Source organism: Lacerta agilis, chromosome 2, assembly GCF_009819535.1.
Source record: "Lacerta agilis isolate rLacAgi1 chromosome 2, rLacAgi1.pri, whole genome shotgun sequence".
Taxonomy (NCBI): domain Eukaryota; kingdom Metazoa; phylum Chordata; class Lepidosauria; order Squamata; family Lacertidae; genus Lacerta; species Lacerta agilis.
The window spans coordinates 12,779,005-12,794,371 of record NC_046313.1 but is presented as its reverse complement, the minus strand read 5'-3'; the positions used below and the strand labels follow the sequence as shown (position 1 = coordinate 12,794,371).

The window sequence follows — 15,367 nt, the reverse complement described above, 5'->3', positions numbered from 1 at the left end:
GACACTGATGAAGGCATATATATTTCTTCATCTTGAGCATCTTTCCCAATTTAAAACCTCAGTTGAGGATAATTAAAATCAAAATTATATATTATTCCTTTATCCACCTTCCTGAGTAATAGGTTTGCAACATTGGAAGAGGTATGAAAACATCATTGTTTTCCTAAACAAAAACATCAAATTTTATTAAAGTTGATGAGGAAGTTGTTTCTCATCAGTTTTTCTAATACCTTTTCGTATATAGATGATCCAATTTATAATCTTGTTTTTCCATATTTCTGAGAATTCTCCCAGGAACTGGGGAAATCTAATTACAGTGGTACCCCGGGTTACGTACGCGATCCGTTCCGCTGTACGTAACATGGGCGTGCGTATCATGAGCGCAAGGAAAAAAACCCAAACCCCCCCGGAAGAAGTGCAATTTGAGTGCTTCTGCGCATGTGTGAAGTGCGCAGAAGCTTCTGCGCATCCGGGGGTTGTGTGCGCTCCGGAAACACTTCTGGGTTGCGGGCGTTTGCAACTTAAACGTCTGCAAGATGGGGTGTGCGTAACCTGGGGTACCACTGTACTGTGTTGGTTTTCACTTTCATGAAACCGCAGGCAATTACCTTCTCCGTGTGAGAAATGTCATGTGAACTGGGAAGTCCCTGGTTCAAATTCCCCTTCTGCCATGAAGGTGTTGGCCTTAGGTGTGCCTGTATTCCCTCTGCTTCAGTTCTCTCTGTGATATGGACATAATACTGCTCCATCTGTAGTAGAGATTACAGAGCAAGATATAAAGTATGTGTCAGGGAACTGTCCCTGGCGCAGTGTAAGGTGGTGGAAGGGCTCTCGGGATGCTACAGAGAGCCCCGGCCCCACCTGACCAGCAGCACCTCCTCTGGCAGTGGAGGAAGCAGCGAGGCTTCCAGTGGGGAGGGGCATGCGTTTCAGGGTAAGGAGGGTAGAGGCTCTGAGGATGCTGGAGAGACCCTCCACTCCCCTAGCTCAAGGGGTGATGAAGGAGACATGCAGCTTCTGTCGCCCCAAAGGCGTCGAGGGGTGAAACGAAAGGATGGGAGGTGGGGTTTCCGTGTACCGAAACTCTTTTGTTGGGGTCAGAACCGGAAGGGGCCATTCTCAGATTCTGCCGACGCTTGATACAGACTTGAACTTATTAGCTCTGCACTGTACATAGTTTGCACAATAAAACTATTAAAGGAAACTTGGAGTTTTGCCTGCTTACTCATGAGCAACTAACCGAGGACCTTACAGTATGCTATAAAAACGCTGTTATTAACAAGAAGACACTCATGGTTTTCTATCTTGTCTTAACTTTACTTTTTTAAACGGTGGTTTTCTAAAAAGAATTGCATAGAGGTAAAAGACAGTGTGACCAAGTGGTTAGAAACTTGACTGGATTTCAAATCCTTAGTAAATAATGAACTTGGACTGGATTTCAAATCCTTAGTAAATAATGGTTGGCCTTGTCCAAGTTGCAATCTGTTTTCTCCCTCTCTTTAGAAGGGTAGTGTTAAAGACCAGTCTTATTTTGCAAATTAAAAGTGCTCTAGAGCGTGTAAGTGATCATATTATCCTAGTTGAGATTATTGTGGGGATGAGACTACTGAGTTGGATGGTAAGCAACAGATGTGTCTCCCAATTCATGAATTGCAGACCCAGGGACAGGAGATCTTTATGAAATGGATACATCCGAGCTGGTGAGTGGCAAATCTCCTCTGGAGGACCCTTCTGACATCTCTGCCCTGGATTGTCCTGGCAGCCCCTCTCTCAACCCTTCCGACTCATTCAGTCTATTGGCAGATGACAGCCAGCCTGACACCTCACTTTTTGGAAATGCCAGTTTGGCACCTGTTCTTGAAGAGTCTGTTTTGCAAGGTGAGAAAGGACTACAGGTTTTAAGAGACATAGCTGCCCCGTTGTTTAGAGGAATATTGAACTATAAATTTTATGGTTTGACTCTTCTGGGTTGTAACAAAAGAAATCTAAGAGTCCTGGTGGGCTGTGTTCTAGTAATAAATTATCTTGTAATTATTGGCAACATTGCAGCGAAGGTTTATACAGCAATTATGTTTTTGTTTTGGTATAGATGAGGATTAAATTTCTTACATTGTCTGAGGATATTCATAATCTTAACTTCATAATGTCCTGGAGGGGGGTGCTGTGATAATGCCCAGTAGATTGTTATTAAACTGTACTGAATTATATTAGCCATTATTGGAGAGGCTGTATATCTACTTTTTGAGGTGCATGTAGACATTGCATCTCATAGCAACCACAGTATAGAATGGAAAATGTGTGCTAACCCTTGAGTAACTTCAGTACAGAAGATAAGGAATTGGTTAAATTTGTCTCTTTTATATACTGTGAGGCCTTCAGTTTTCTCCCCTCCCTTCCTTGAAGTCTGTTTGGAAGTGTCTTAAACAATGCACAGTGGGTAAAACTATGCTGGGAACAGAACACATAGCCAAGGCAGGATTAAACCCTTACCTCCTGCCCATCGGCTGATGTCACCAGTGGCATCAGTTGATCGATGGGTTGGTGTAGTTTAGGGGAAACAGCCTCACAAGTCAAATTGGACCCCCTAACGGGCCAAGATTTACCCACAGGCCAGGGGTTCCAAACCCTGACTTAGGGCAAAGTGAGTAATTTATGTGAGTACTCTTTAAGTGTGTAGATAGATGTATAACTAAGTACTGTTAACCCCTACTCTTCATCTGTGTTCGCTTTTCTAGATTATAATTATTTTCCTCTCTGCATCCCCATTTACCTGTTTTTGCCTTCTTTGCTGCAGAAAGCAGCCTGGAGTTAACAGCTGTGAGTGAAGTAGGACAAGAGGGCACAGAATTTCTGGATTCACAAGCACCACTTGAACCAGAAGCTCTAGGTAGCCAAGAGGTAGCCAAGAGCAGTTGCCCAGAAGACTCCACATCCATGATAGATGGGGACAGTAAAGAGGCCTCAACATTTAGTGTGTCAGCAAAAAGTAAGTAGACCCATTTCCTGAAGACCTCTCAGCTGCATAGACTGCATTTTAAAACATTAGCCGGTGCTTGTTAGTGTTGGTAACAGTAGTTCTTTCTGCTCAGGTGATGTTCCAAGAAGGCGGATAGCCACAGCAGAAGAGGTGCGATACCCCTTAAAGCATGGGTAGGTAGCATCATCTGCTTGGTGGGGTGGGTTTCGGTTTTGTAAAAGGTGCTGATCAAGGCATGATGCCTTGAATTGGACAGTGCCTGTATATAGTCTCTTAACAGGCCATCTTTATGTTTAGGTGGCGAAGGGAGGTGTATATCAAGAAGGGAAGCAACCGTTGGCAGGGAGAAACCTGGTACTATGGGCCCTGTGGCAAGAGGATGAAGCAGTTTCCGGAGGTGATAAAGGTAAAGTGTAGTTCTCAGAGGGGAATTGGTGGTGACTTGAGCTCTTCTGGGAACCACTTTTCCCTAGACACAGTTCCTGTTTCTTCACTCAAGGGCAAAGAGACCTTCTACAGGAGTAGATTCACTTGCCTTTGAACTCATATAATTGTTTTTATAGATAATCTCTTTGGTATGTTTCATGGGAAGTGAGTCATAAATAAAGCAAAATAATCATTTGCTGTAACAACCAGAGCTCTGGTTTTTACTGTGCCACAGTGGTAGAGGAAGACAGGATGCTGAGTTGCTATGGAATTCTTCCTTGCCTTGGATCTGTTGAAGGCAGTCAGCCCTATGGAGCAGCAGTTTGGCATTGAGATGATATATATAGTGACAGTTGATAAACTTTTGTCATTTATACAGTATGGAACAGAGGTTTCCAACCTTTTTGAGTTCACGGCTCTCTTGACCAACTATATTCTTTTTGTGGCACCCCCGTGAGGCTGAGGAGACCAGTTATGTCACTCCACGCCTGCAGAGCTGGCAGCTTTTCAACCTTTTTTGTACACATTCCCTTGTGGAGTGTTCCCTCAGCCTCTCCTCTTCTCTCTCCTTGGGAGTCCTCCAGGCAGCCCCTGCCCCTGGTCTCTGAGCTGCCCCCCCACCCCAGAGAGAGGTGTCTCCTCACATTGCCCCACAGGGGCCTGGGACTTGTCTGTTCATTCCCAACAGCAAGGGCTGGCAGACTGACTGGCTGGGCTCCCCTGCCCACTTGCTTGCTTAATCCAAGGCCACCTCAACTCCAGGCAATCAGCACCCCCTGGCTAGCCCCAGAGGCACCATTCGTCTTCTGAACTTGTAGCCAGGGCTGATGCAGCAAACAGCCACACAAGCCTTTGGGAGGCAGAGATGTGAGAAGGCATTAGAGGAGGGAGGGAAGGAAAGAGGGACAGAGGCCAGTGTTGCCCGCAACATCCCTGACCATCATTCAAGGCACACCAGGGTGCCATGGCATACTGGTTGAAAACCACTGGTGTAGAGAACTGTTTGGAAAGCAATGTAGTACCGTGTTTCCCATAAAATAAGACGTAGCCATAAAATAAGACGTAGCAGGATTTCTACGTATTTGCAAAATATAAGCCGTACCCCGAAAATAAGCCATAGTGATAGGCGCAGTTCTGGAGGGCGCCAAAAGCCCCCACAAAGCCCTTGGAGACCCCCCTCCCCGCGCCAAGCAGCACCTGCCCTCCAGAGCTGGTGGGGATGGCAGAGGGACGGGGGCTTTGAAAGCGAAGAAAAGTCTGCTGTCCCGCGTCCTCTCTTTCTCTCCCCACACTTGCCAGGCCCCTCTGGAGAATTCCCTCCTCCACTCCTGCTGAGGGGAGAGCTAGAGGCCGGTCAGCTGCGAGGTGCAGAGCAGGCAACTCACCCGTTGTCGCCTAAGGGGTCCCGCCACTGCCACAGCCCCCCTTGCGCCCCCTCACAGGGAGCCAGCGAGCGAGAGGCTGCCGCGGCCTCCCCTCCCCAATGACGACTGAGGGAGCATGAAGCGCCATCACGTGCGAGGAGATAAATGTCTTAGCTTTGCCCCAAGGACCACAAGAGCAAATAAACCAAATAACAGTTTTTTTGTGGGGGGAAACCCCAATCTCGCTGCGCCACCACGCCAGGGAGGAGGAAAGAGACTGTCCCACCACAGAGGAGAGGTACCGGTAGGTGGACAGAGGCCTAATAAAAATAAGACATCCCCTGAAAATAAGCCATACTGTGTTGTTGTTTTTTTAGGGGAAAAAATATAAGATGGTGTCTTATTTTAGGGGAAACACGGTATGGGGATCAGCACTACTTGACTCTCTCTCGTTGTTGTTCTGTTGTCCTGCATCTCAGATTGCCTATGTCTCTTCAATCTCTTCCCCTGCCCCCTGCTTCAAGCCTTACTTCCTCTCAGACATGACTCACGGTAGCCACCCCCCCCCCCATTTCCTTCACTTGGAGCTTGGGAACTATTAACTGTGCTGAATGTGATTTCTGCCTTAGAGCATCAGCCCAGAAATCCGCTTCACCCTCTTCAGATTCTTTCTACCAGACAACAAGCAGCCTAACTTGTTAATGCATTAGCCCTTTCAGTAGACAACACCCAGCATCAATTTCTTGGGTGCCTTTTCCTTCTCGAGATGAATTCACCAAGTCTCATTACCGCCAAACGGCATGGTGTCCACCTCATAGAGAGCCCCTCCCCTAGTAAGAGACTAGATGCTACACAGGATCTGATCAGCTCATATTTTGGCCATTTACTTCCCTTTCAGTATCTGAGCAGAAACATTGTGCAGAATGTCTGTCGTGAACACTTCAGCTTCAGTCCTCGAATGCCAGTAGGAGACTTCTTTGAAGAACGAGATACACCCCAGGTTAGTAATGGTGTTAGTCCAGAAGTTTGCTAGGGACCACTGGCACAATCTTGTTTACAGCTGCCTGTAGGTGATCATGTGCTTCAGGGGAGGCAATACAAATGAAGTTTTATAAGGCGCAATATGTTTCTGTGCTTACTATCAGTTTCATAACTATGACGCAAGGAGGGCATAGCTCCATTCTCTGATTCCTGTGACATCATTGCAAAACCAGGCACTGGTGCCATCATAGGGCCTTGGCACTATGGGTTAGTAAACTGTGAAGAAAGAGTTTGCCAACCTCTTCCCTACCCCACAGTCCCTTTCTTGGCATCAGTTCAGAATCCGTGTTCAGGAATGACTGAACTTACTGGGGTGTACAGGAAGCACCACTGGGAAGCATCACTTTTCCTTGCAGGAGGGAAAGCTGAAAGACCTCTGCACCAGTTGGAGTTGGTAGAGATTGGGAGGGATCTATTTCTGTATCTCTATCTTCCTTTCACAGGGCCTGCAGTGGGTGCAGCTGACACCTGAGGAAATTCCTTCCCGGATCCAGGCCATCACAGGCAAACGTGGCCGACCCCGCAATACTGAGAAAGCCAAGGCGAAGGAAATGCCCAAGGTGAAACGTGGCCGGGGCCGACCTCCCAAAGTGAAAGTGCCTGACCTGCTGAGCAAGATGGATGCCAGGGTTCTGAAAAGACTGGAAGCCCAAGGTACCAGCTGGACAAGCCCTTTCTGCATGCCGGTAGCTTTCACAAGAAAGAGCTTTAGTTTGCGGCAGGAGTTGTTTGTCAGTCTCTGGAGGCAGGGTTGTTCATTCTGTGTGCCAAGAAAATTCAATTTTTGCTAAACTAAAGCATATCAACAAGATGCATGCAAATCTGCTTATTTTACATAGATTTCCATTTGCATGCCTTTTCTGGAAACTAATGTTTGAGTTTTTGCAAAATTTGGAATTTCTTGTCAAGGAGCGGTGTGGCAGCAGGAAGAGAGAAACGGATAAGCAAGGGGCAGTAGAAGTATATAGGTAAGAGAACATGACCGGAGACTGAGGGGAGGGGCAGGTAACTAAACATTGCATCAAAGCTCTGCCCTGGAGGATTGGAAGTACTTGCAGACATTGTCTTCCTAGCTTTCTTTTGTGTCTCCACAGCAATGAGGGATAGAAACTTGTGTTTTTTTAATATATTTTAAAGATAAGCTAAGTAGAAATACGACTAGAATTTTATGTGGGTTGCACACAAGCAATCTTTAAACAGATTGTGGTCAATCCTGGTGCATCACGAGTAGCTTCCAGTCAGCATTGGCTAACCTTTTCCTACCCCTCTGAGGGCTGCATGCAAGCAGTGGATGTGATCAAAAGTGTGTATGGCCAATTTACACATGTGCGTTCACACAAAATGTACCATGCATACACATTCATACCTACTTCCAGCCCAACACACATTCAGGCAGGCAGATAGACAAATAGACAGGTACATACGATCAGACAATCATCTTGTCTGCCCCACCCAACTGGCTCTTCAGCTGCTCAGCAGAGGAATGGGTGGTGAGAGGAGTCCTCTGAATGGCAGTATGGCTGCGGGGGTGGGGTGGGGGTGGCAGGGAGAGGAAAATGCTCTCTCTGCTTACCTTTCAAAGACATGGGTTATGGCTAGGAGGAGACGGGAAGGAGCACTGCTGCTTTCCTGAACACAAAGACCTCCCAACTATAGTGGTGTGTCTGAGAGAGAAGTGGTGACTTTCAGGGGTGAGAAATGATTTGGTGATTCCTGTCAGCTGTATCTGTACAGTTGACAAAACTCTAAAGAGAACATGTTGGTTTATGTCTTGCCTTGGGATCTTATGTAGACTGATAGCAGAGCAGGTAGTAATGAGAGAATTTGTGGTTTTAGATGCTCATTCAGGGTTGCAGTCATTAATAAAAGGCATTTTTGGAGAAGGATATAAAACTGACAATTGAGATAGAGACACACTCACCTTTAGTGTTTCTTAGGAACATACCACTCTAAGTCTACATCTTTTGGAGAAATGGTACCTTATGTAAAGCAGCCTTACCCCACCTAGTCCCCTTCAGATGTTGTTGGACAACAGCTCCTCTAATTCCAGATCATTTCAACCATCACGGATGGAGTTTTGCTCCCAAAATCTGGAGGGCACCAACTTTGGGAAGCCTGCTATAAAGCATAAGGATAACTGTTAGGTATGGAATGGAGGGCTGGTCTAGTTTCACAAATTTTTAATTTCCTCATTCTCCATTTGTATTTGCAGAGGTGCTCAGTGATGAAGATAAGCTGAAGATGAGCAAGATCAAAAAGAAAATGAGGCAAAAGGTACATACAGTAGAACAGGACAGTGTATTCTTGGTGGGAAGGAGGCACAGTATTCTCTCCCCATGCAAGAGGGGGATACTTTTGGGATGAAAGGAGCATTTCCCAAGCCAAAGGGGTGAGGTGGGGGATGATGAGAGCTTCCTTCTTTGTTTGCCAGTAAGGATGTGTGTGTACCCCAAGACAGACATTCCAAATTGTGCACCCAAGTCTGGAATATGTCCAAGTCAATTGGCATAACACTGCTTTCACACTTAAAAAGGATTTATTTATTTATTTGCAAAGGATTTGAATTGCATAGTGGAATGTAGAAAAAAAATTACATGGGTTTGTATTTTAGGGACAGGAGAGCAAGGATTGAGTTTCCCAGTGCTGTGCGCTAATTCGGTGTGATTCTAGGCATTTCTCTACAGCTGTGAGGGATGGAAATGTTTACTCACAGCTGAGATGTTCAGAATGCCAAATCCCACCGTTGATTGTGTGGTGAATCTAAGCAGTGTGTGAATTTATGCTACCCTAGTTAGCTGTGGAGTGCGGCATTAAGGGTCTGTCCCTTGGGCTCGGCTGAAAGCTCCAGCTGGTGCAGAATGTTGTTGCTAAACTCTTGGTGGGGACACACTACCAGTTCATAACTGCAGTCCTTAAAAGTTTGCACTGACTGCTTATATATTTCCGGGTCAAGATTAAGGTTCTTTTATTAATTTTCAATGCCCTTAACAACTTGAGTCCAGGATACTTGAAGGACAACCTGATTCCTTATATCCCTGCCTGATACAAGATATTCAGTGGTGTCTCTGTTATTGATCCCTCATGGTTCAGCTGGTATCCACTAGGAGCCATGTTTACTGTGGGCCCAATTTTGTGCAGTTCCCTCCTAGATGAGATCAGACAGGCCCCCTCTCTGTTGAATTTACAGGTTCTTGACAAAGAGCTTTCTATTCAATTAGATATTTTAAGTAAGTTGTGTGAGACTTCTTTTAGGTTTTTACCTGTGGTTTTTACTGTTTAAAACACCTGTTTTATTATTTGACTGATGTGTTGTAAGTGCAGTGATGCATTTCTTTATTGCTTTGTAAAGCACTTGGAAACCACATTTATTGTGAAAAGCAGTCTATAAATATTGAAAATAAATTAATGAAATAGAGGAAAAGAATTTCCCAGTTAAGCTGAAAAGCAGTCAAACTTTAATTGATAAATGTTCCCAGTAAATGTTTTGGGAGCTACTACTGTAAAGATAGAGCAATGGCTTTCCTCTCCCCCTTAGGATTCTTCTTTTTAAGTGGATTCTCTCCTTGACAGAATTCCTCATGCTTGCTTTTTTCCATAGGTGCAAAATAAGCAGAGGCAAGAGTCCAAGGCACTCAAGTCCAAAGAGGTCAAGGCCAAGGAAGTAAAAAAGAAGCCGAAGGTGGGTCAGGAATGGCCCTTTGAAAAGTTGGAAGGTTGGCAGGTCCTGAATAATTGCATGTAAACCTTGCCATGTCTCTCCTCCTCTCCAGGTAAAGAAGGAGAAGAACAAGCCAGAAAAGAATAAGCCAGAGAAGCTGAAGGAGAAGGCAAAGCTGAAAGAAAAAGTGAAGCCCAAGGAAAAAAAGCTGCCAGTACCAGCCAAGGTTCCCCGAAAGGTGGATAAGAATCTTCTAGCTCGGCGTCAGGAAGAACGACAGCGGCAGCAAATGATTCTGGAGGAAATGAAGAAGCCCACTGAAGATATGTGTCTAGGGGACCACCAGGTGCATAGAATTGCTTAACTATTTAGAGGTTGGGAGACAGCCCCCTATTCAATTTATTCATTCATTCATTTTATTTAAATCAGTTTGTTTGTTTGTTTTAAAAAATGTGTAAAACGAACAAATAAGCATGGAAAAGAACATATAGCGTCTCCACTTTCAATTCACAGAGCCTTTTTCACAGTCTGTTTATTTTCGGTATGAGATACTATTGTCATAGGCATTGAGGAGAAAGAGGGGGGAGAGAGATGGGGACATAATGATCTTATTGGATAATGATATATATTGCATAATGCTTGTGCAGGGATTTTTGTGTCAGCCTCACGTGGGTAGGTCCTACATATAATTATTTTTGTTGGCATTGCAAGAGATTGGGGGATCCGGAGGTTGGTTGCAGTATGGTTTGGACAGTCTTATGAAAGATGGGATGCATTGGCATTAAGGGTAGAGATGGGGGAAGAAGAGTCATGGGCAGAGGTGGGTAGAGAAAGCTGTGTAGGTAGTTGAAGCCTTGCCAGCTGATAAAGGAAACCCTAGGTATCTCCTTATCTTCTAAACATCTGCCACACTATTAACTATCCTGTACAGCTTTGGCTAGAATTACATGATACGTAAAAGCAGAGCCACTATGAAAAATAGCAATTGAATGTTTAATTCCTACCTTCACCTCTTAATATCTAGAGGAGCTTGCCAGAGTTATGAAGTCACAGTATGGTATGTTTCTCTGCCGCATGCCAACGGTAGCAAATGATGCAGCATAGAACAGTGCACCATGCCTATACCATGCTGTTCCAAATATTATGAAGGGGAAATTTTCAAACCTGTAGCAGCTATGTGTTTATCGTCACATGAAAGTCCTCATCTCTTACTAAGGTGCTCCTGTCCAAGCAACACTATTTTGTTGTGTAGCATCAGCCTAGGGGTCTTCTGGGTTTACCACAAAATGAAATCTGGCACTGGAGCACTGAAACTGAGGTGGTGACTCTGGCTCAGACATTAACATCTCAGGATGCCAGTTTCCTGCACCAGATTCCTTAATTGTACCAATCCTAAACAAACAGTGCATTTTTGTTTAAATATGTGAACCTTTCAGTACTTTCCTATATTTGTTCAGTTGAGACACTTGATTGTCTCACAACATTGGTCTGTCACCTATGGTCAATTATCTGATATAGTGTTCTGTCATATATTTACTGTGTTGCTCATTTAGTTCTTCCACCAAAACGCTAAGTTTGTCTGAGCTATTTAGTTCTCTGTATCTATTCATGTTGCTGAACGGACTTGATCTGTCTTGGTGGAATTTAATATAGTTTGAGACAGGGAAAGCTGGGCATCTGGCTTTGGAGGGCTGGCAGACTTTCCACACTGGGAAAATGTTCTCTGATTTTCTAGAACACTGTTTAGTATCAGCCTTTCGTGTGGCTGAGTTGCGGTATGAGCAGGGCTAGCTGTTCTGCTAGATCACAAGTCTGTACTGATGCTCTCTGTACTGATATTTTGTCTTTCCCAGCCTCTTCCAGAATTTTCTCGCATCCCTGGATTGGTTTTGCCCAGCCATGCTTTCTCAGACTGCTTGGCCATTGTGGAATTCCTACACAACTATGGCAAGGTGCTGGGCTTTGATGTAGCCAGGGAGGTTCCCAGTCTGAGTACCCTGCAAGAGGGCCTCTTCAATGTAGGCGATAGTTTGGGTGAAGTGTTGGACCTCCTGGTAAAGCTGGTGAAGGCTGCACTGTATGATCCTGGCCTCCCTCCCTTCTGCCAGGTAGGCCCATGTATGTATGTTCTGGGTCACATCAATCTGCATGTTTGAATGTAAGAAATCATATGGGCTGAAGTGCTGGTGTAAAAAGGGTATGGGTTTGTAGTCTGGTGCGTGCCTAATATTCTAATGGTATGATCAGAGCTGTGTGTTAACTGTGTCTGTGAGAGAGTTTTTAGACAACCCCAATTTTGCACCAAGGAAAATTGAATACATTTGCACAATTTCTCTTTATTTTTGCATATTCCGAGTTCACTATGAGGAAGGGCAGCAAACTTCACTGAAACTCTGCCCCAAACACTGAAAATCTCTTTCAACAATCCCTCTTTCTTCTGAGATGTTAGTAGGCATTGCCTACACACTTTTATGCAAATGAAAAGCTCAGAAAGCTAGAAAAATGTTGCATATTTTTAATTGAAACGAAAGCTGAGAGTCTCAGGAAGCTGCACCCAATACCACATTATGCAAGTTTCCTGTTCTCCCGTGGAATTGTGGTATACATGCAGGCCTGACTATTGTGGGTTTTTCCCCTGTATCTACTTTGTGAGTAGGGTGTAGACTAGATTTCTGTGTATGGAGGATAGGAAGAATCATCATTGTCAGGGATCTTGGCTTGCTATAGCTGCAAGCCTGCTGCTAGTGGCAGACTGTGGCTTGCAGTGCAGGTTCCTGAGAATATAATTTTTTATTTTATTTTATTTTTGAAAAAGAATGCTTCTAGCATTCAAGGTTTCAGAGAGGACTTAAAAGTTGCATGGAATGATCTGCTAAATGCTTTTATGAGAGGGAGCTTGGAGGGAGGCTTCATTGACCATGGTGTGAGATCTTGTTGCTCTTCATGGCCCTTTTCCTCCCCAGTGATCTGTTTGCATCTGTTCTACTTATTGCCATGAGTTCTATCCAGCCCTATGTAAATTTGTACTTTGAAGGGTCGAGGGAGGCAGCTTAATCAAAATTCTGCACCAAGAAAAGATAAATTGTGTGGAATCTAAAACCTGCAAATTGGACGTATTAGCACATTTGCCTGTTTCGCTTAGAACCATGGAGAGCCAGCATGGTGTAGTGGTTAAGAGCGGTAGACTCGTAATCTGGGGAACCGGGTTTGTGTCTCTGCTCCTCCACATGCAGCTGCTGGGTGACCTTGGGCTAGTCACACTTCTTTGAAGTCTCTCAGCCCCACTCACCTCACAGAGTGTTTGTTGTGGGGGAGGAAGGGAAAGGAGAATGTTAGCCGCTTTGAGACTCCTTCGGGTAGTGATAAAGCGGGATATCAAATCCAAACTCTTCTTCTTCTAACCGTGGGGCAGTCTCAATACATTGTGGACCCAACACATATTGCCAACCATACTGTTGTTCTTTTTTTTTAAAGAGGACAGTTTAGAGGTGACATTAAGGTGGTGGAGGAGGCTAATTATTACCCCATTGTCATGAACAGATTACTCCCTAGTAATGTTTGGCTTGGTGGTGGTAGTTTTCTCCTACAAGCTTGGTGGTGGTAATTCTCTGAAAGAGTCTTGAATGCTCTGCGGAATGTTCCTGTTGGCATGGCAGACACATCTTGATTATTGTCCTTTCCTTTCTCCTGCTAGTCGCTGAAGATCCTCGGTGAGAAGCTCTCTGAGATAAGCCTGAACCGTGACACTGTGTCTGAGATCCTTCGCTGCTTCCTCATAGCCTATGGGGCAGATGAGAACCTATGTGACTGCTTGCGCACTAAACCCTTCCAGGCACTAGCCCCTGACAAAAAGGCTGCTGTGCTGGCCTTCCTCGTCAATGAACTTAACAGCAGTGCCCTTATCATCAAGTAAGTGGTGATAGATTAGGCAAGTTGCTGAGTTGTGTCTCTCATGGCCATGTGTATGTGACAGTCTGAACTCAAAATACGTAGATATGGATGGGGAGGCCTCCTGCCCCATGATACTATCTTACTGTATTGAGCTGAGAGAGGAAAGCAAGCAGAGGAGCTAGATGGTTCAGCATATCTTAGATGTTTAGTGATCACAGTAAGGTTGCAAGGCTGTAGGCAGGGACTATCTTGTTCATTGTTGATTTTATGCAAGCTGCACTGGGAGCATTTTTTGACTGAACATTGGGGTAAAAATGCTGTTAAATGCACTCTAAATGCACTCTAGCACGTGGCCTCCCAGATTGCACCCAGGCTTTGTGTAGAAAACATGCTGAACAGAGAACAAATTGTTTTCTGGGAAGATACCACTGGGAACAACAGATTACATTAGTATTGGGCGTCCAAATGTCCCTACATAAGCTTTGCATGTCTGCCTTAAAGGAATGAGTGACTGCCTTACTCTTCCGCTGACAGATTCTCTTGTACACTGGACTGTGTATGTGTAGTGGGGTGGATCTTCAATGGGCATTGTGCATATATTGATAAAATGGAATATTTTCCAATTTTCTGCAGTTGAACTTTTCCTGTCGTATACACTCTACCTGACCCCACTTCTCTTTCTATTTTTTTTAAAACTCTTGCAGTGAAATTGACAAGACCCTAGAGAACATGTCTAACCACAGGAGAAATAAATGGATCATTGAAGGAAAGCTGCGCAGGTACATATCCATGGATTTAGTTTTGACCCAGTGTAACCAGAAAGCTCAGTGGGTGTGGGAGGGGCACTCAGATGAAGAGGGCTGAGATCATTTCACTCATATTTATTTAAGTCAAGTAGCCTCTGGTGGTGTGGAATCTTACTGTGACTATAGGAGCCAAAGTGATTATTGATTGCATTATTTTCCACCATCTTGGATTTACCAGAGGATTTAGGGGAAAATAACATTTGCCCTCTGGTTCTCCTCCCTTTGCTATGTGGGTCACCTAAGGAAATAATTCCAGATGGCTAGTAGTTGTGCATCAGCTCATGCAGGCTCAGTGGCTGGCTAACACTTGCCCTGAGTCACAATCCCAGAGTCCCTTGCTGTAATGTATCATGTCCCTTTTCTCTCCATTACTGGTGCCTTGTTGCACTGTAGGTTAAAGATTGCTCTAGCCAAGAAGACAGGACGCCCCGAGTCAGAAATCACAGGCTTGGAGGAAGGGCGGTGGCGGCGGAGCTCACGCATTAATGAAGAGAATGAGGACATGGAAATGGAGGAGGAGAGAAGCAGAGCATGCAGGACACGGAAAGACAATGAGGTAGGTGAAGGTGTGATGGAGTAAACTGAGAAGGGAGTATGCAGTGTCCCTGAATAACTGCTCTAATAGCAAAGTGCAGGTTTGGAGGGAGCAGTGTTGGTCATATGGCATGAAATGCAGGACAGTTTGAGCAATAACCTCTATTGGAACAACTGATTTTATTTTATTTCATAAATTTATACACCGCTTGATTGTAAAAAGCCTCAAAGCGGTTTGCAAAAAGATAAAACAATAAAATCAAGAGAAATTCACAACCCTCCTTGAAAACATATAAAAGTTAATATTTTAGAATAGATTTAAATTACCCCCGCTTTCTAATTAGAGTGGTATCCCGGGTTACGTACTTAATCCGTTCTGGGTTACAGTACATAACCTGAAAAGGACGTAACCCGAACAATTTGTTCTGTGCATGCGCAGACCGAAAAACCCGAAAAAAGCGGAAAACGCTGCGCATGCGCAAATTGTGCGCACGTCGGGTTGCGCTTCCGGGTTAGCGAAGTTCGTAACCCTAAAAGTACGCAACCCGAAGCATACGTAACCTGAGGTACGACTGTACTTCAAAGTAGTGTGACCCTTGGTAAAAATCATGTTTGGCCATGGAAGTTGAGGCAGATCTAAGCTTGTCAAAATAACCAGTTCTTTTAGCAA

The 15,367-nt window shown here is 44.7% G+C and overlaps 1 protein-coding gene across 6 annotated transcripts in view; it reads left to right on the top strand.

Moving 5' to 3' along the window:
• Positions 1 to 15,367, top strand: part of BAZ2A (bromodomain adjacent to zinc finger domain 2A) — a 40,390-nt gene that overhangs the window by 14,019 nt on the left and 11,004 nt on the right. For all 6 annotated transcript variants that reach the window (XM_033138649.1, XM_033138645.1, XM_033138646.1 and 3 more), the window contains exons 5-17: positions 1,657 to 1,878; positions 2,795 to 2,986; positions 3,090 to 3,150; positions 3,275 to 3,383; positions 5,666 to 5,767; positions 6,252 to 6,462; positions 8,021 to 8,082; positions 9,407 to 9,487; positions 9,579 to 9,812; positions 11,320 to 11,574; positions 13,161 to 13,375; positions 14,062 to 14,136; positions 14,557 to 14,719. In XM_033138649.1, coding sequence (XP_032994540.1) covers positions 1,657 to 1,878; positions 2,795 to 2,986; positions 3,090 to 3,150; positions 3,275 to 3,383; positions 5,666 to 5,767; positions 6,252 to 6,462; positions 8,021 to 8,082; positions 9,407 to 9,487; positions 9,579 to 9,812; positions 11,320 to 11,574; positions 13,161 to 13,375; positions 14,062 to 14,136; positions 14,557 to 14,719 — 1,982 coding nt within the window. The remainder of the gene's footprint in view (positions 1 to 1,656; positions 1,879 to 2,794; positions 2,987 to 3,089; positions 3,151 to 3,274; positions 3,384 to 5,665; positions 5,768 to 6,251; positions 6,463 to 8,020; positions 8,083 to 9,406; positions 9,488 to 9,578; positions 9,813 to 11,319; positions 11,575 to 13,160; positions 13,376 to 14,061; positions 14,137 to 14,556; positions 14,720 to 15,367) is intronic.